This window comes from Hippopotamus amphibius, chromosome X, assembly GCF_030028045.1.
Source record: "Hippopotamus amphibius kiboko isolate mHipAmp2 chromosome X, mHipAmp2.hap2, whole genome shotgun sequence".
In the NCBI taxonomy this organism is placed as follows: domain Eukaryota; kingdom Metazoa; phylum Chordata; class Mammalia; order Artiodactyla; family Hippopotamidae; genus Hippopotamus; species Hippopotamus amphibius.
In genome coordinates, this window is record NC_080203.1 from 89,252,023 (window position 1) to 89,272,685 (window position 20,663).

The following is a 20,663-nucleotide window of genomic DNA, read 5'->3' on the forward strand; positions in this document are numbered from 1 at the left end:
GGGTGTGGTGTGGTTCTTTTAAAAATTTTATTTACCCTGCTTTGTGTTCTCTAAGATACTTGGTTTATATCAATCACTAATTTTGAAAAATGTCAGCAATTATGCTTCAAATATTTTTTTCCATAGTCTCCCTTCTCCTTCTGGTATTCTAACTTGATAGTATCCCAAAGTTCTTGGATGTTATGTTCTGTTTTCTTTTTCTACCCTTTTTTTCCCTCTGCATTTCAGTTTTTGTAAATTCTATTGCTCTATCTTCAATTTCACTGATTCCTCAGATGTGTCAAATTCACTGAAGATATTCTTCAGATCTGTTAATGTGTTTTTTCTCTTGTATTTACATTTGATTCTTTCTTTTTTAAAATAAGTAATAAAAATATTTATTTGGATTTAGCAATATTGAGTTAATTGTTGCAGTTTTAAAATATTCAAACAGAAAGTATATAAATCAGAAAAGTCTTCCCCTACTCATTCTTTCTCTACAGAAGTGACTGAAGTTACCATTTTTTTAGGTATTCTTCCAGATTTTTCTGTACAGTGAATATATGTATAAAGATTATCTATTTTATACAGAAATGGGATCATGCTATACATATTGTTCTGTTATTTGCCTTTTTCACTTGAACACAATTCCTCTACTTCATTTTATGTCAGCTATAGAGATTTAAGTCATTCTTTTAAAGGTTGAATTATTATCTAACTTTCCAATATAATTTTCTATCATGTTGGTAGTGTTTTATTTATATCTGTGTTGTCCAATACAGTGACCACTAGTCACATTGGCTAATGAGCATTTGAAATGTGACTAGTTTGACTAGGAACTGGATATTAAACTTCATTTAATGCTAATAACTTTAGTCACAAATAGTTACCACGTTGTTCAGCATAGACAAACAATTCCTCAAAGGATAAACATTGAGGTTAATTTCAGATTTGCAGCATTACAGACATGGCTTTAGTAAGATTTACTGTATCCACATCTTTCAAGTCTGCATATTTTAAAGTTAGAATCTTATATGTAAAAATGCTGGTTGATTAGGAGTTTGCTTCCAGACATTGTAATAGTTACTACCCAATTCAATTGTAAAAAGACTGTAGTCATTACCAACAGCTACCTATGAAAGTTCTCATTCCTCCACATTCTCAGCAATATTGTATTCTATCTATACTTGTTTTTGAAATCTGTTAAGTGAAAACATGTTAAGTCATTTGTTTCCATTCTCAATGAATTGCCTCAGCTCACAATGGTAAGCTTAACCAAGAGAGGTCACTGAAGGGACATTGCAGGAGGAGGAGGTAGGAATTTGGGGAGCTTCCCCATTCCCATACATTTGATTCTTTCTTATACTTTTTATCCCCTGCTGATATCTTATCTGATCTTGCATGTTGTCTAAATTTTCCAATAAAGTATTTAATGTATTAATCATAGCTATTTTAAATTGCCTGTCTGAAATTCCAGCATGTGTCATAACTGAGTCTGGAACTGATGTTTTTTTGTCTCTTCAGACTGTGTTTTTTCTTTCCTTGATTCTTCCCTTTGCGCAGCGCTCTGGAGACAATTTCTCTCTTGCACCCTTTAAAAATAAAATCCGCTATTATTTTACTTGATTTCTTTTAGCCTGGTAGTCAGGAATAGGGGACTAGGGACATTCAATGTTATTCTGCTTAAGCCTCAGTCTTAGGCAGGCTTATCCTGAGTCATGGAGATGTGACTTCCCAAATGTTCCTGCCCCTCCTCTAAATATAATGGTAGGCCTACCACATATTCCTACCCCTCCTGGGTTAGAACATTTTTTTCCATTTTTCTTCTCCACCTGTGATGAGTTTCCACCAGTGCCCTCAGTTCAATTCCTTCTGCAGATTAAGGCTTGTTTTCCCTAGGGGAGATAGAGTAGATTGGTCTCAGCAGGGTTTTAGTGGTGTTAGATAGTCCTCTCGGTCAGCTGCAGTGAATTTCCACTAGTGCTGTCAGACTACAGTTTCATTGCCTTTCCCTGTGAAGATTAAGGCCTTTGTTCTGCAGGGTATAAAGGCAGAATGGTTTGGGTACAATTTCAGCAATGGCTCCTGTTCTGTTTCTCTCCCCAGACCAGAAATATAGGATATCTTTCTCAGGATTCTTCTCATTCTTCCCTGACAGCAGCTGTTGGAATTCCTAGGGGGGAAATCTGCAAGAGGATTCAAAACTACCTATATCTGAAGCGCCCAGGTGTTTCACATTCTCACACTAACCCACAACCAACTTTTAGCAATTCATTAATACATTTTAGCTGTATCTTCTTATGAGTTTATATGTTATTCAGTAGTATATGTAAAAGATAAGCAAATACCTGGTCACTGTTGCTCCCTGTAGATACCTGTGTCTACAGATTTGGGGGTAGCTTTATGCACTGCAATCTCAGTTTGCTCATGAATTCAGGAGAAGACAATTTGCAATTTTCCAGGTTTTTTTCCTTGTTATAATGGTGGGAGAGATGCTCATTCTAATGCTAAATCTCTGAGCTGATACCAGAATATCATGTGAGCCTGGGGGTAAGATTTGAGGCTCTGTTTGTCTTCCAGCATCCATACCCCAGTTTACAAATTCCCCCACAATGGTGATAATGGTGGGTTTACCAGCTCGCGGAAAGACCTACATCTCCACGAAGCTCACACGATATCTGAACTGGATAGGAACACCAACTAAAGGTATGTCCCTGAAATCCTTTGTTCTACAGACCTCTATAGGCCACTGATGGAAAATAGAGTAAGGTAACTGACTTCAAAAGTACAAAACCACCAGTACAGGAATGTCTCAAGCCATTATTACCAGCATTAGGCTATTACTAATACTATTACTGCTGCTGCTGCTGCTGCTGCTACTACTACCACCACCACCACCACCACCACTACTCTCATAAATTTTTACAATTTCTTAAGTAATACTCTGTGCCCAATCCTATGCTAGGTGAGAAGCTCAGGAAAACCAGTAAGATTAAATTTTTTTTTCAAAAAGCTCCATTTTTGTAAGAACTCAAAACAATCCTATGAGTAATGTACTACTTTTATTACCATTATTATTACTACCACACCAATAATGCTATTTTTATTAGCATTACCGTTTATGCAGAACCTTAAGGTTTTCTTTCAACCTTAGGGGTGTGTGGAGTCAAGCACGTCAAAGCCCCAGCCTGGAAGCCCCCACAACGTCTTCAGTAAAGCAGGGCTCACCTCTCGAGTCCAAAAGGCATCCGCTCTTTCCAAGCCTCTCCTTAGGTCTGAGCCTGTCTGCTCCCCCTCCCCAGTCAGAAGTGATCCTGCCTCTTTCCGCCTCCAGAGGGGTCTCCTTCCCTGCCAGTCAGCCTCCTCCCTCACTCCCTACTTCCAGCTTTCCTTTCTCCCCCATGTGATCCATTTTCTGCTTACTACCTCTTATTCAGCAATCACTCTCTGCTATTCTCCATTTGATTTCTCTGTCCCCCACCCCCCGTATCCCCATTCCTATTTGATCCCTCTGCTGCCCCTAGGAGGACTGTGCTTCCCTGGGCTCCCACACAAATGCTTCCTACAGCCCCCTCTATGCCAACACTAATTACACACTGTAGTGTTGTAGCATGTTGTGTGTCTGGGTCTCTCTCCCCAGGAGCTGCTTTGGGGTAGGGGACTAGATCACATTCGTTTCTATTGCTCAAGTAGGACCAAATTAAGACATTTAGAGGCTCTAAACACTAAAAGTTAGGGTGCCCCGCATCATATGTAATTCAGAACAAAAACAGTAAATGCAAGAAAGTCTACCAAAAATTTTTATTTATCCCCTGATGAGTACATTAATGCTTTTAACGTATATCAACTTAGCTGAAAATTTTTACTGGGACTGTGTTCCTCCTTTACTGGTACTCTGGTACACAAGCGCTTAGCATCTCTCTCTTGTGGAATGGAGCACTGCTCCCCAGTGTGGAAAACAGTTCTTCTCCAGCATTCATTTACTCACTCAGTCATTAATTATTTGTTGAGCACACAGTTGTGCCAAGGTCCTTGTTGGATGTTGGGCACACAAAGACAAGATAGGATCCCTGCCCTCAAAGAACTCACATCTATTCTTAAGTTCTAAGACACCCATGTAGGGGGAACTAGTATTATCATCATTTCACAGTTGATGAAATTAATTCCCAAGAGGTGACGTGTCTTGTCCAAAAGCACATGGTCATTAAGTGATGGAACCAGAATATGAGCCCACATCTGGTTGATTCCAAAGCCCGGTTCCACTGTGCCAGGTCTGATACTTGGCGCTACCGATGGAAAGAGGAAAGAACCCACATTGGCCCTGTACTCTCCTCCATGCTCTTCCTTTCATTTCTCTTGACTATCCCAACACCCTATCTATCTGCCCCTTCCCTCCCTCTCTCCAAGTCTTCTCCTCTCCTTCTCCCATTTCTTCTTTCCCTTCATGTACTTTCTCTTTAATTCACTGATGAAGAGTTTCCCAGTGGTTTTCCATGTGCCAAAACCCATACGATGCACTGGAGATGCAAAACTGGATGAGACTCACACCCTGTCCTTGAAGATTTCCCCATCTGCCTGGGATGCATAAGAATATGACATGTCACTGAAGAATGCCAGAGCGGGGTGCTGAGGGGGCTCACAGAGGAAATCACCAACTGGAAGGCAGTGAAAGCTTCCACATAGGGTATATTTGAGCTGGGTGGGTCCTGTGGGAGGAGTAGGACATTAGCAGAAGAGAAGGGGAGAAGGAATAGTTCTTGTAGGACTGCAGGCTCTGAGGAGCCTCTGCTGAGTGTAGGGGCACATGGGACGGTAGCAGATGGGTTTCTGCTCCAATGCACCTGCTTCCCATCTGTTCCACTCACACAGAGGCCCTCAGAGTCATATTTCAAACACAAAGCTGACCATATCTATAGCCACCAAGGGTTCCCTTGGCCTGCAGGTTTAAATGCAGGTTCCTTAGCCTATCATTCAAGGCCCTCCACAATCGGCCCCTGCCAGCCTCACAGACCTCGGTCACAGTGGATGACCCATGTACTGCCTTCTGCCAATGCCGTTCCTTTGCTCAAACTGTTCTTCTACTTGGAATGTCTTTGTTTCCCTCTCTCACACCCCATGCCTGCCTATAAAAGGCCTGCCTTCCTATAAAGACTGGTACAAATGCTGCTTTCTCCAAGAAACTATCACAGATCACCCCAAGTTTAGTCAGTCTTTCCTTCCTCCTTACTCTTTTGCATGGCTCTGTCAGAGCACTAAAGAAACTGGATGAGAGCTCTCCATTTACTGGTTTACTCTCTGTCCTATGTCCTGGATTGTGAGCTCCTTGGGGCCCCGTCATGCAGATATGGTTCATCTCTGAGACCTCAGAACTCATGTCCTGATTCACAAAGTAGGCCTGGGAAAGTATTTATTGGATAAATGAATGAAATATTACATTATCTCTTTGCCTATTATCCCCTTTCCCCCTTTCCTTCCCTCCTCTCTGATTTCTCACTGTTACAATTGTGAAAGTGTGGCCTAAAGAGGGCAATAAATGTAGATTCTCTGTCCTGATACAGAAAATGTAATAACATTGGATTAGGATTCAGGAGGCCCAGTCTAGTTATGTTACCAGCTGACTCAATGTTTGAGCCTTGATGATTAATTTTACTCCATAAATCCCAGTTTCTTTATCTTTCCAATGGAGTAGGACATTAAAAGTTTTGTAGTTTATGATAAAATGTAATAGTGGAAAGATCATCTTTGGAACCAAACAGACCTGGGCTTGAACCCCAGCTCTCCACTTATTAACTATGAGAGTTACTTCCTTTCTGAACTTTGATTTACTCATTTATAAATGGGATTTGTGATTCCTACTTTTCAGGGTTATTGTGAGGAGTAAATGAGCTGGCAGCTGTAATTTGAAGCTTTGTAAACATATTATATAGCTACAACCTATACCTTCTTTTACCTCTGAGATCTCTCCCAGAAAGGACATTTTTTTGCTACTGGAATCTTCCCAACCTCTTCACCAGGGCTCCCTGCTTTCAGTGTTTAATTTAGGCCAGTATCGACGAGAGGCAGTGAGCTACAAGAACTATGAATTCTTTCTCCCAGACAACATGGAGGCCCTACTTATCAGGAAGTAAGTACCTAACATTTTAAAGACCTGTGCTGCCCCCTGGCTGAGGGAGGTCTTTGTTCAGATGATGGGAGAGTATGGCAGAGCAACCTGGGTTAACAAGGAAGCCACCTAGACCCTCAAGTGTGGTTAGGATAGCTCTTCTACTATCTTAACCGAAGCCTATTTCTGGTCATATCCATCCCCTGCTTAAAACTTTGAACAGTTTCCTACTTCTGACAGGACAAAATAGAAACTTAGCCTAGCATTTAAAATGAGTCTCAATAGCTTGGCCCACTCCAGTCCCATTGATTCAACCTCAAGGTGTCTCTCCTCTACAAGAGTCTGAGCACTTCCAGAACAGAGCCTGGGTCTCATTTATTGATCCACATCCTCATAATGGAACCCAGTAAAGAGTGATCACTAAACAGATTTTTGCCAAAAGCATAAATACAGTTCCACCATCTTACCTCTGCTTGCCCTGTTACATATGACAAGAGTGCCTTCTACTTCACAGACCATATATTCAGGCTCCTTTTGGGTTCAAGAACCAATTCAGCATGAGTGCTATTAGTTCAAGGTTTGGAGCCCTTAATAGTATGACTCTGTCATTAGTCACATTTTCCTGGGTATGTTACATTATACCTGCCCCCTAAGTTGTCTACACAGAGCCACTTTCAACTGCGTGACCTCTGTGGTTGTCATAGTACCTAGAACATAGGACACCCTTTGTAGATATTTAATAGATGAATAATTTAATGTAGGACATCTGAGAGATGGTGTAAAAGATAATGCAGAAAAATAGAGAGGAACCCATCTCGGGTATAGTGGTTGTCTCTGTTTCTGTCTTCATCTTTTTCAGGCAATGTGCCCTAGCAGCCCTGAAAGATGTCCATAACTATCTTAGCCATGAGGAAGGTCATGTTGCGGTAAAGAAATTTGCATTTTCTCTTGGGTTTCTGATGGGATGGAGAAGAGCTAGTATATATTGAGCATTTACTATGTTCTATACATTATTCTAAGCACTTTGTACATATTAATTCCACCCTCCCCCACGAGATAGGTATTATTATTATACTCCATTTTATAGCCCATAAGAATGTCGTGCAGAGATATTAAATAATTAAATATTTTCCCAAGGTGGCAGGCCAGAAGTGGAATACAGGTTGTATAGCTCCAGAATCTACACTCTTAACCATTATACTCTACCACTCCACCCCCAAGAATTCAGCAGCACTACACTAGAATTTGACTGCAATACAAACATTTTTGAGTTCTAAAGATTTACCTAAGCATCTAGTCAATTTAATCTCATAGACCTTTTGGATAGGATTTGCAAATTCTGAAAGGACTTCAAAGAGCTCCAAAGAGATAGGGAAGGAAAAAGCTTCACCTAGGAGTTGAGAAAATCAGTTCCAACTCTGCTTTGTCAGCAACTCTCGGTGACTTTGGTTAAGACAAATCCTTCCTCTAAGCCTCAGCTACTTTACCTGTAAAATGACCCTAATAAAACCCCATACTTTCCCTCTTGCCTTATTATGCCCACAGAATCTGCTACATTTCTGGGCAGACAGCCAGGGATCAATGAGTGCTTGAGAAATTGATATAAGCCATTTCCAAATCCTTCAAAACCCTGTTCAAGATTTATCCCCTTCTGGAAGCCCTCCACTTAGCACAGGGATGGTCAAAGAGTAGGCATTCTATCAGAACCAGATTCAGAGCAAACCAATATCATTGTGTGCCTCTAGGTTTTTGATGCCACCAACACTACCAGAGAACGACGGTCACTGATTCTGCAGTTTGCTAAAGAACATGGTTACAAGGTAGAGTAACTCTCAAACACTTATCCAGAGCCTACTCTTCTATAACAAATCCCAAAGAAAGGCAAACCAGGGGATGCAGAGATGCCAAATCAGCTACCATAGGCTCAGCATTTTAATTTGTTTGTAGGGTTTTTCAGATCACAGTTAGAAGCAGCAAAGCGGAACACAACAGGAAAGAAGAGGTGCCACATTATGCAATGAAAGATAATTGCTGACAAGCTGACAGTGTGGGGGTGGGTATGAGAAAAGAGAAGAGAGAATCACTAGAATTTAGGGCCAATCTGCCTCATAAAACTCAGAATCCTGAAAGCACCACTATATGAAATTATGTTGTCAGAGATACCTCTAAAGGTGACTCAGAGCCATTGAGAAGGAGTCAAGTTATGTTTGGCTCCTATCAAACATAATTCCTTGCTGGAAATCTTTCTGTTTCTCTTATAGGTCTTTTTCATCGAGTCCATTTGTAATGACCCTGACGTCATTGCAGAAAACATCAGGGTAAGGAGTACCTTTCCTTCTTATTTTGTCTCAGATTTGGATCATGCCTATAAATACCTCTGTGCAGTTAAAGGACATCTTCTTCCATGAGCTTCTCCTCCCACTTCCTATAGAAAGTATTCCCTGACCATCCTGGCATACAGTGATTCTGTGAAATTCCTCTAAGTATTGGAGGAAGGAAACTAAGTTTCCAAGAGGAGAAGTAAGTTGTTGAGGGTTCATACAGCCAGGAAGAGGTAGAACTGGCACTGGACCTCAGGCCTGGATGTCTGCCTTGAAAACTCTTTTTTCCTGCCCCACAATTCATATCAGAGCTATCACTGCTCTTAGATTCTAGGCATGTGGTCTAGATTTAGATCACTCACCACATTTTATTGTTCCCTATTTCATCAAATTACTGTATCTCAGGCACAGAGGAGACCTTAAAGGTCACCTACTTCAACACTTCATCAGAAACTTGAAATCTTAGCTAAATGTTTGTCTAGATTTTCTCTTTGTACCTCCAGTGACAAGGCTCATTGCCTTCATTAAATGTAGTCCAATCAAGCTGAAATCTGCCTCCCTGTAATTTCCACTCATTGGTCCTATTTTTGCCTCTTGAGGCATAGAATATGTTCAAATCCTCTCTTTCCTTTTCATCCATCCACCTATCCATTCATTTGTTGATTAAACATAAATTGAATCCATCTACTTGAGCTGAACCATTCTGGGTACTGGAGACAGAAATAGATAGAGGCGAGCCCAGCCCTTGAGCTCACAGTCTAGTGAGGGACACTGACAACTTTATAGACATAACTCTGTGAGATCAGTGCTGAGATGAAGGAACAAAGGAGGCTGTGGAAGCACAGTGCTGAGGACCCAACCTTGCATAGGAAGGCATATCAATGAAGGTTAACGGCTGACCTGCATCTTGAAGAATGCATAGGAATTTGCAGGTAAAGAATGGAAAAGAAGGGGATAGCATATACTAAGCATGGCATCTACGGGTAACTAGAAATAACTTAGGTTGGCTAAAGCAAAATGTGGGGAGATCTAGAGAAGCAATGGGAGATGAGGATGAAGAAATCATTCGGGCCCAATCATAAGAAGCCATATGAGTCACCTGCTAAAATATTTCATACTTTGTCTTAAAAGATATGAGGAAATGGTGAATGGTTTCAAGCAGAGGAATTTCATATTCAAATGTGCATGTTAGAAATATCCTTCTGGCTACTAGTATGGGAAAGTAACTAGACTATAGACAGAGTAACCGGTCACAAAGCGAGAGTGAGCATCCAGGAAAGAGAGAATGGAGGCCAGTTGGAGAGATATTTAGAAGATACAGTGGGGAGGATTTGGTACCTTCTAAGAGGTGGGGGATGATAGAAAGAGACACATCTAGGATGACTCCCAGATTCATTTTAGGCTCAGGTGACTTGAGTAGATGATAGTGCCATTCACTGAGATGGGGAATGTGGGTAGAGAAGGTAGATATTAAGGGATTAGGAGATGCCAGCTCTTCAGAAACCTAAAGTCAACATATGCCATATTATCCCAGTAAACACTCAATACATGTAAACCATTATAACCCCTGGCCACGATCTCCTGTTCCTCTTCTTCAACCATTTATCACACAACAATTTCCAGTCCACTTATAAATGGTTCTCTTAAAATAGTGCATGCTCTAGAACTGACTATAATGTGACAGATCTTGTTTGAGCACACAAACATAAGGAATGAGGAGTTATACAGTTCAGATTCTCAACTGACTGATTTTGTAAACTTGGGCAAGACCCTTTCTCCAAGTCTCAATTTCCTCATCTTTATGATGAGGGATGTTGTACTCAGTGATCTCTAAGGGCATTTCCCAAGGGCACTGTCAGAGTCTCTGTCTCCCATGGTTCTTCTGTCTTTCTTCCTTCTTCCAGCAAGTGAAACTTGGCAGCCCTGATTACATAGACTGTGACCATGAAAAGGTTCTGGAAGACTTTCTAAAGAGAATTGAGTGCTATGAAGTCAACTACCAACCCTTGGATGATGAAGTAGACAGGTAAGAACCCAAAACCCCAAAGTACAGGTCTGGATGCTTAGCCCAGTTTTGATGTTCTATAGGACCTGGAGGAATGCCTTCCCTCTCTGGGCCTCAACTTTATTTGTAACATCAGGGAGCTGTACTTGATCTGTCTTCAAGGGCCCTCCCAGTTCTAATTATCCATGAGGTGGTGATTCCTTGATGTGTAAAGTGTTCACAAGAGGATTGAAGTAGTGTTTTCCTGAACAATATTGACATATTAGGACCCTGATCTCAGGGGGAAAATGCCTCTCTCCTGTAGTTGTTGCTATTATGTTTCCAAAAATATTCTTCACACATGGATGACACTTCAGTTTCCAAACATGTTCACCTTTTTTGTTTCATTGAATCCCCTCGGCACCCCTGTTAAGGAGGCTGAAATAGGTCTTATGATCATAAATTTTCAAGAAGAGGAAGTTGCACCTTAGCTGAAACCACTTGCTCAAGCTTCCACCACTTGCTCAAGTCAGGGGTAGAGCTAGAATTCTAACCACATATTCTGTCTCTTAATCATGTCTCTTTTCACAACACACACCTTCTTCAATCAATAAGTATTTGGATTCTTTGGGCTGTGGTGTACATAGGGGGTGTAAATAAGGGCAAGAGAGGTATGTCCTATCCTCAGGTAGCTTCCATAGTGCTTTGACATATGGGAAGACTCATGAAAAATATGAAACTTTCATTCATAATACCAACTAAAGATTGGAGAGGTGCTAGCTGGCAGTACAAGGAAGGTGTGAGTTTTAGACATAGGGTATTCCCAGAACCTCACTTGCTTTCAAAATGGATTGTGATGAGAAGACACCCTGGCTACTCAGACCCTTTGGGCCCCAATTAGGAAGTATAAGGAGGCTGCTAATAGTCATCACCACCCTAAGAAGTTTAAAGAGCATCCTTCCAGCTTTGTCCAACCAAAGTCCCCAGAGGTGAGCATTGTTACTACCTCACTTCTTAGATGGGAAAACAGACTCAGGGCAGGGCAAGGGCTTACCCTAGGCCACACAATGAGTCAGTAACAGAATATATACTCAAATTCTTATCTTCAAACTTCTATCATTGTTATCCCCCTCCCACATCCCTATATCATAAAAAGTGTCATGTGAGGCTTAGACACTCAGTGCAAGGGGCAGGACCTTATGTACAATTGAGAATATTGTTCACTGTACCAGGTCATGGGTACACTTGCTTTTGTCACTAAGGCATGTGTGCTGGAGTGGGGGAAACTTTTTCAAATTTCCACAAAGGCACTGTATGAACTAGTAGTATATGGTGAAAGAAGTTTGAAGAAGGGAGAGCTAAAGTGAAAGAACAGCATAGAGAAAGCCCCTAGCCTTTAGCCTAGACTCCTGCAGGTGCTCAGTGTTTGATAAATCAGTTTGGGTCTGAAGACAAGTGATTCTGGAAGTTGGCTTTATCTAATCATTTTTCCATCAACAGATATTTACAATCCATGTATCAAGGCCCACCCCTAAGCTGTGCCCTAGGAACCCAAGAGGGAGGGGCTATCTATCTCTGCTCTGATAGAATGCCCACTTGGTTGAGGAAGACAATGGGTATGCAGTTAACCAGAATTGTGGGGATGATAAAGCAAGTGAGGTAGGGGAACACAGAAGAGGGGACACAGCCCAACTTGGAGGAAAAGGTCTGGAAGAGCATGTTTACCCAGTAGGTAGACTATACATGCATTTAGGGCACCAGCAAGGTAGGGTCTACCAAAAATAAGGGAAAAAAAATCTTGAAAGCTTTTAATAGTTTGTATTTCAAAAAAAAAGCATCAAGGTAGTCAAAACAGAAAAAATGTAACCAGAACTCAGTAGAACGTACTAATGTTATAATATAGCTTATAATTTTTATCTTAAATTACATATGATGGGAATAAGCATTAGCTACTATAATACTTTTGATGTGAAGTACCTCTAAATGACTTCACATGATCCTGGGCTCAAAGAAAACTTCCTAAAGAGAGTGAATGTACCGGCTCTTGAAGGATGGATGCATAGGAGCTCAACTTTGGAAATCAGGCCAAGAACATCTTTTCAAGGAAAGAGAACAGTACCTTGTAATGGCTTAGTTAAATCTTAATAAAAAGTAGAGGAGTACAGAGAATATTTCAGCAAAAGCATTAAGGCTAGAATGAAACAGAAGTTATGAGCATGAATACAGAACACTGAGGTGAGGCCAAGCACGGCCAATGTATGAAGGTACCTAGAATGTCAGACTAAGCTAAGGAATTTGGAAGTTCTCTTAGAGCCACTCAGCACCTAGTGTCAGGAATAAGGCAACAAGGCTACATCAGATATTTTCTACCTAGGCTCTGAGAATCATAGATGAGATGGTGGAGAGTTTGACAGTAGGCAAATCACTTCCTCTCTCTGTGTTTGTTTCTTCACCTATAAAACAGAGATAATAATCTCTGCTTTCTAGGGTGGTTATGAGGATTTATGCACTTTGAAGCCCCACCTCTGCCAGATGCACAAAAAAAAATGCTCAGCAAATGTAAGTTGCCTGTGAGATGTTGGAGGCAGTCAGGGACACATAGGATTACTGTGTCTATGTGAGTACATCAGCAGTGTGAACCACAGCAGAGAGAACCCTAGATGCCTGGAGTATGATAAGTGAAGGTAAAAAGACAGCCTGGCTCAAACTTAGACTGAGGAAAGGAGACAAAGGGAGATATTAGCAGGCAGTGAGCTCCTCAGGGTGGCCAGGAACCAAGTCTCTAGAACAGGTACCCAGAAGAGGGCAAGGCATAGCATCTTGTTAGAGGAAAGGTTGGTGAGAGCTGGGTTATGGAGGAGGCTTGAAGGCAGGGTGTGTGGTTGGGGATTTCTCTTGGGACCAGCCTCTCCACCATTAGCCCCTGAGCTGCCCTTGCTCCTGCTTGGGCTGGCCCAGCCAGCTGTCCTACATCAAGATCTTCGACGTGGGCACACGCTACATGGTGAACCGAGTGCAGGACCACATCCAGAGCCGCACAGTCTACTACCTCATGAACATCCACGTCACACCCCGCTCCATCTACCTATGCCGGCACGGCGAGAGTGAACTCAACCTCAAAGGCCGCATCGGAGGTGACTCTGGCCTCTCAGCTCAGGGCAAGCAGGTAGGGAGGGCCCTGTGCATTCGGAGGCATTGGCTGAGCCGGTCCATATGGGCTGCAGGTTGGTGGGGTGGCTGCTACCTGGGTCCTGAGGATGAGGGGACTCAGTGACAGGGTAAAAGCAGGTCTTGGTCACTCCTGCTCTTCTACCCCATCAGCCACTCAGTCTTGACCCATCCTTGAATGGCTCCCACATGCCAACAGCATCTGCAAGACCAATGGCTTTGTCCAGGCACTCCAAGCATTCCCAGATCTGGCTGTTCCTCCAGCCCCATTACGATAAGCACCCTCTCTCCTGCCTGACTGGTCCCCTCATCTTTCTCACAACTCTGTGCCTTAACTTGTGTAGTCCACCCACCGAGGCTGCCCTCCTCTGTCCCCTCTGTCAGCTGGTGACCATCGTTTGTACAGATAGATTCTCTGAAGGGCCCCACCCTTGACTCCATCTTCTTCTGCATTACTCAGGGCTGATGCTATGCCCACAAACCCCCATTGCAGGTCATCACAGAGTCGGCATCCCCCACCAGTTACCACTTATTTCCTGCCCTCCCTCCTCTACCCATTCCAGGACCCATCTCCTGCTCCATGAGCTGGTCCAGGAAGCCTTCCCCTGTCCTCTCCTGCCCTCCTAGGCAGGTCACCTGGGCTCCATCCCCATCCCCCAGTTCAGGCCCATCTCTGACCCTCAGGGCGGGAGTCTCTTCTTTGTAGCTGAGAATGGTGACATGCATGTTATGGGTGCTAGCCAAATAGACACTTTTCCCCATGTTTGGCCCTGTCCCTGGGCTTGTTAACACAGGTATTGTTCTTGCTGGAAGGATGGTTTGGGGTGGGATAAGTGGGAAATGACGTCCAAGAGGGAGGGAGTGCCCTCTTTTATTGGACACCTCTGCACATTCACGGCACCATCTGCTTCCACGTGTGTGGCCTCATTTAATCTTCACAACAGCTCTGTGGGGTGGGCATTACTGTCACTGATTTATGGATGAGGAGGCTGAGGCCCAGACAGGAACAGAGAGTGGCCCCTGGTCACACAGCCAGTAAAGGACAGAACCAAGACTGAAAACCAGGACTTCCTGCTTGCTCCTCAGCTTTCTCTACTGCAGAGTTGGCAGTGTCCCAGGCAAGGCATCGCACCAAAAGGCCCGGTCCTCCTGGCTCCTTTTCTGTTACCTTCAGACTGGCAGCCTTCCCTCAAAGTGGACTCTGACCTCTGACTCTGACCTCTCTCATACCTCAGAGAAGAGTCAGAGGCCCCTGGCGGTGACACCCTAACCCATGACACCACCTACAGCCAGGGGTCTCTTGGTTGGGGCTGTCCTCAGCCTTGCCCATACAATTCAGCTCCTTTTGGACATGTGACCATCTCCACACAACATGCCTCCTTGAACACAAGTGTGTGCATGTGTTCATGCTAAAGGGCATAGTGCACCATGCGTGGTTTATAAAGCACTTTCCCATCAACTGTCACCCACAATCAATCACAGCAGCTCTCACTTACTATATGCCAGGGAGTGCTCTGGGTGCCCCCCGTCCACTATCTAACATGACATTCACAGAGACCAGCCTGGGTGAGGCAATGCTATTTGCATGTTACAGGAAGGAGACATGAGGCCAGAGAGGGCCAGGGACATGCCCCAGGTCACACGGGGACCCTGTGAGGGACCCGGGGTAGTTTAATCCCCACTGCCTGTCTCCCAGTCAGGACTCCTTCCACCAGAGCACACTGACTGCTGACTCATACCCCATAATTAGAATGTGTGTACAGAATGCCTATATTTGTATGTAAAAATGTGTGCCTGTATGTGTACATTTGTGCAGATGTTACTCACACATCATCTGTGATTAATAACACGCCCATATGCGGAAGAAGGGCAAATCACTTGCTCATCTGGGCTCCCACAAACCTAAGTGGTTCCTTTTGGTGCTGTTACTGTTTCCCTCACAGGACTGACCATGTCTTAATAACAGGACACCCCAGTACCCAGCACAGGGCCACACACACTCAGTAAATATTTGAATGTCCTTAGAATCTGGATACCAGGTCTCCTGCGCAAGCAATGAGAATTCACGGGTCAAAGAGAAATGTCCACCACATCCCACCCCCATACACTTCCAGACCACACTCAGAGTACCCAAAACACTAGAATTTCCTGCCCAGAGTCTGCTTCCAATACCTACATGGATCCATCCAAGAGTCTGTTCACCTGAGAATAGACCACGTCACAAAAATGTTCACCCCTAGGTAAAGGGGTAGTCAAGGGGTCACTGTTTGTGTTTCATGGGGATTGGTGGAGATATGACATGGACAGAATTTGTTCCTGTGACTAGATCGTCCATAAGTATGTACTCAAGGCACCTAGGAGTGCAGGATGGAACAGAAATGGGAAAAGAAGGGAGGTAGACTATGAGTGGAGTGCTTCCATTTGTATTTTTGTCCCAGGCTCCACAAATGTTAGAGGTGGGCTGTTTGAATGAATGAATAATCAAGTAGGAGGTTCTGTGAGCAAGCATCAGTGAACACACACATATGCACATATACACACATAAACACATATACTTTTCTATTCCCTTGGTCCTTAGTCAAGTGGGGAAGAGTATGACTTTTTATAAATTGGGAACATTTAAACTTTACTCTTGCTTATTCATTGTCACTACATTATTTGTGGCATATCTGAACTTCTCATGGTCACCCTGTCTTCTTTCATCTCTTTCTCCCCTCCTCTCCTCCTTTGAACCCCCACTCCCCAGTATGCCTATGCCCTGGCCAACTTCATTCAGTCCCAGGGCATCAGCTCCCTGAAGGTATGGACCAGCCACATGAAGAGGACTATCCAGACAGCTGAAGCCCTGGGCGTTCCCTATGAGCAGTGGAAGGCCCTAAATGAGATTGATGCGGTGAGATGGAGGGGAATGGATTTCCCGGTGGGTGGTGAGGCTTGACTTTAGGCTTATCCCCTGGATTGCCTCTGCTCTGGCTCATATGGGGAATGTAATTAGTTCAACAAACTTTTCTTGTCCTAAACACTGTTCTGTGTCTTGGGGATCCAGTGAAGGCCAGAATAGATAAGGTCTTTACTCTCATGGAGCCCAAAGGCAGACAGTGAATAAGGTAGAAGTTTGTGAGAAGGGAAGTACAAGGGACTATAGAGTTTCAGAAGGTAAGGATACTCTTGACAAGAGAGTGGTGGAAGATTTCGAAGGAAGGCTTCCCAGAGGAAGCTGGAGATGAGACAAGAAGCAGGCAAAATGGTCTGGAGTGAAGGAATAATTTTAGTTCAAGGAATAGGGAACAGTTCATGTGAAAGCCCAGAGGTAAGAAGAGAGCATGGCGTGTTCAGGGAACTGAGAAAAAATAGCAGAGAGTCTGGGACAGTGATTGTGAGGTCTGGAGAGAAGGGACATGAAGTTGGAAAGGAAGACAGCTCATAGGGCTTTATAGTCCATGTCGAGGGATTTGGATGCTGCCATAAAAATAGGAAGCCATTGATGTGGTCTAAGTGAAGGAGGAGTGGCCTAAATGTGATTCACATTTTCTTAAAAATAGACCACTCTGGTCACATGTGGAAACTAGGTGAGAAGAAGGCCAGAATGAGAATGCACACCAGTATGGAGATAGCTGCATTAGTCTAGGCAAGAGGTAAGGGTGTGATGGACCAGATGGATATTGGAGATGAAATGAAGAAGAAAAACTTGGTGAATATGTCATCTGACCCTCATGACATGGTAGTCTCTCTTTAGAGGCAGGATTTTGCATGAGCTCTTTGAGAGGTGTTTCCTCTCCATTATCTCACCTGCACTATAGGTACACTGATGTCAGGTAGCAACCGGTTATGATTGTTAGACACTAAAGTCAAAGCTTCACCACAGATGTAGATAACTTGTGTGTAGGTAGGTTAACCTGATTGCCTGCTATATTAATATAGAGAAGTTTGTGTGTGTATACATAACACATATATACTTAACTATAGATGTACAGAGACACATATTTAGAAAAGGGATATACAGCATTGTACATATCACATATATTTGCTATAAAATACATGCAAGCAAACTCTTCATCATAATAGTTCAGTTATTGTTTGTTTCTGGCCCACATGTGGTGTAAACATTTATTGGAAACCTACTGCATTTCAGGCTCTGGAGTGGTGCTGGAGACAGAGATTGATTCCTGTCTTCATTGAGTTTTCAGAAAAAAACGGGGTAGACAGAGGAATACAAAATAATGTGTGTGATACAGGCTCTGATGGACTAGAATATGGGCACATAGATGTTGGGGCAAGGCATCTGACCCAGCCATAATCTGCCTAGAGGAAGTGATGCCTAGCTAAAGCCTGAGGGTTGAGTAAGAGTGAGACAGGTAGAGAGGATCAGGAATGGTATGTCATGCAGAGAAAGCAGCATAATCAAATAGGGAATTGTGTGTGTGTTTGTGTGCGTGTGTGTGTGCACGCACGCGTGTGTGTGTGTAGAACTACTAAGGTTGTAGCAGTGGAGATGGAGATGAAAGGAAAAGGAATAGAATTGAGAATAATTTAAGAGGTAGAATCTCAGGAATTAGCTATGAGGGGATGCGTAAGGAAGAAGGAAGAATTTAGAATGATGTCCAAGTTTCTGGATTATTTTCCATTGTCAATAATATATTACTAATTAGATATATTAATCTAATAATATTAGACTAAATTAATCTATTTAAATTACTATATAATATATAATATTAATAGAATAATATATTTCATTGATTTTTTTAAATCTGCCTTGTACATTCTGTACTAGTCTCTTTTACATGTATTATCTCTAATATTAAAAATACTGTTGTGAGGTAGTTATAATTATCCTCATTTTGCAGATGAGGAAAATAAAATTCAGAGAAGTTAGGCAATTTTCCTTAAATCAATAAGGAGTCAGTGGCCACTTTCACAGGCAACAGGCTCCAAGCATGCCTCCAAATAGAATGTCGAAGCCAATCTGGAAGGACCTTGTATATCTACAGGGTGCACTTTCTCCCATGGGCAGTGTCAGTGGCAGGTTTGACACTACCTATCTCCTTGTAGTTTGGGGAAGGAGTTAACTAATTCTAAGGGAAGCTTGACTGATGGCTCAAAAGACAAAAACCAGAGCTCACTTCTCTCCTACAGGATGGTCTAATTGGAATCTACACGACCAGAAGGAAATCTTATAAACCCAACATCACTTCCCACCTCTACCAGCAGCCACCTCATTTCTGTGGATTTCTCAGTGGGAACTCATTCTTTGAGCCCTTGATTCCTTCTTTGGGTATAGAAAGTGTATTTCACCAAGGACTACTCTGAAACTGCTAGGAACTTACTAATTCCTGCCTTCTGAGAGGTCTGTGGATACCTGTTTCTTTATCTGCCAGAGGTCCTGGAGCAGAGGTGTGCGCAGGAGGGATGGGAAATGCTATAACACAGGAAAGCACTGCTGTGGATGTGCACACACGCATGCACTTGCATACATAGTCACAGACACCCACCACAGGTATGTTTACACTCAGAGATATGCACTTCACATACACATGGATCCACTAGTAAAACACAGATTCATTCTCAGACACATCTACCAATCACATTAGCACCTTTTATGCACACACGAACACACTTACAGACAGACACACACAGAGATACATATCACACTCAGTGTAGATACACATGCAGTCTTTGCATATATCTATATCATAGACACATAGCATCACACACATAACAGCATACCATGGACATATAAACAGTACAGACACATAGCCTCAACCATATTACCACAGAGTTACACAGACCATATAATCAGGGACATACACACTCACAGATACACATACCACAGACATACTGAGACCCACATGGAGAGACAGACCACAGAGACAGCCATGCAGGCACATTCTTAGATGATCAGACACCCTGAAATCCATAGAAGTGAGGTGGCTGCTGTCTCACCCTGATTTGCTGAGACAAATACACAACCAATAACAGGGCCTTAAACATACCATAAATACACACTATAAGCATGCTGCGTATACACAGATAAACACAGTCACAAATCCTTAAGCCTACAAATTTATAAAAATACACACATATGTACAATGTACACCTATAAACCTATTGGGACAATCATAGAGAAACACCACAGATACCCAGAATACACTCAACCCAAACATATCTATACACATGCACTCATTCTCACATCCACACAGCTACACACCTCATGCACACATATACACATACACTTAGACAACAGGCACAGACCTAGAGCTATGTTCACAGAAAGCTAGGTGTTTGTGTGCTAATGTTCCACAATCATTGGCCTCAGAACTACGGTAAACGCTGTGGGGATTTCAACTTGTAAATACTTTTGTCCCCAAATAATTTTTCTCAGGGTGTCTGTGAGGAGATGACCTACGAAGAAATCCAAGAACACTACCCTGAAGAATTTGCACTACGAGACCAAGATAAATATCGCTACCGCTATCCTAAGGGAGAGGTAAGGTTTGGAGGGGTGGCCAGATTTCAGGACTCTTCCCCAGTCCTAAAATCTCTATGCCAATTACCAGGATTCCATATTTTCCCAGACAGCTTTAGAAACAGGCTAAAGCAAATTTTGCAGCATCTTCTGTCCCACAAGGCATATGATTATCTGGCCTCTGGTTGTCTCATTCCTGGCTATAGGCAACAGATTCCTCTTTTTTAAAAGCTACGCATTTCCCTCCTTATTTCCTGTCTTCTTTCAGGAGGGCTCACTTTATCCTAGACTTTGTCTTTGATATCCTTTCACTAAAGGCATTTGAAATAGTTCAATATACTCTAATGTCCTGACATTTTATTGCCAAGTTGCCAAAAGTTTCAGCCTTTCTGGACTGTGGGTTGGAGTCCCAAGCGACAGTGGCTAATGGTTTAAACAACTTCTTTGCCATCACATGAACTAGACTATCAGTTCCCTATTCCCATGTGAGGTGAATCCTCATTGCTTTCAAGCCAGCCTCCATTTAGCCAGTTCCACAGGTTAGAATATTTATTGGTCATACTCCATTTCTGATACAGATTCTTGGTAACAATTATCAGAAAGCAGGATGTCAGAGATGAAACAATAGCTATCCTATGTTACAAA

At 42.8% G+C, this 20,663-nt stretch overlaps 1 protein-coding gene across 6 annotated transcripts in view; it reads left to right on the plus strand.

The window, feature by feature from the left end:
• Nucleotides 1-20,663, plus strand: part of PFKFB1 (6-phosphofructo-2-kinase/fructose-2,6-biphosphatase 1) — a 64,040-nt gene that overhangs the window by 35,185 nt on the left and 8,192 nt on the right. For 2 of the 6 annotated variants that reach the window (XM_057717417.1, XM_057717416.1), the window contains exons 2-10: nucleotides 2,560-2,685; nucleotides 6,010-6,103; nucleotides 6,942-7,008; nucleotides 7,828-7,902; nucleotides 8,344-8,400; nucleotides 10,308-10,429; nucleotides 13,346-13,553; nucleotides 16,302-16,448; nucleotides 19,935-20,039. In XM_057717417.1, the coding sequence (XP_057573400.1) occupies nucleotides 2,560-2,685; nucleotides 6,010-6,103; nucleotides 6,942-7,008; nucleotides 7,828-7,902; nucleotides 8,344-8,400; nucleotides 10,308-10,429; nucleotides 13,346-13,553; nucleotides 16,302-16,448; nucleotides 19,935-20,039 (1,001 nt within the window). Of the gene's footprint in view, nucleotides 1-2,559; nucleotides 2,686-5,947; nucleotides 6,104-6,941; nucleotides 7,009-7,827; nucleotides 7,903-8,343; nucleotides 8,401-10,307; nucleotides 10,430-13,345; nucleotides 13,554-16,301; nucleotides 16,449-18,688; nucleotides 18,900-19,934; nucleotides 20,040-20,663 lie in introns of those variants that run through there. The other 4 variants (XM_057717421.1, XM_057717418.1, XM_057717420.1 and 1 more) reach the window with 4 other exon arrangements.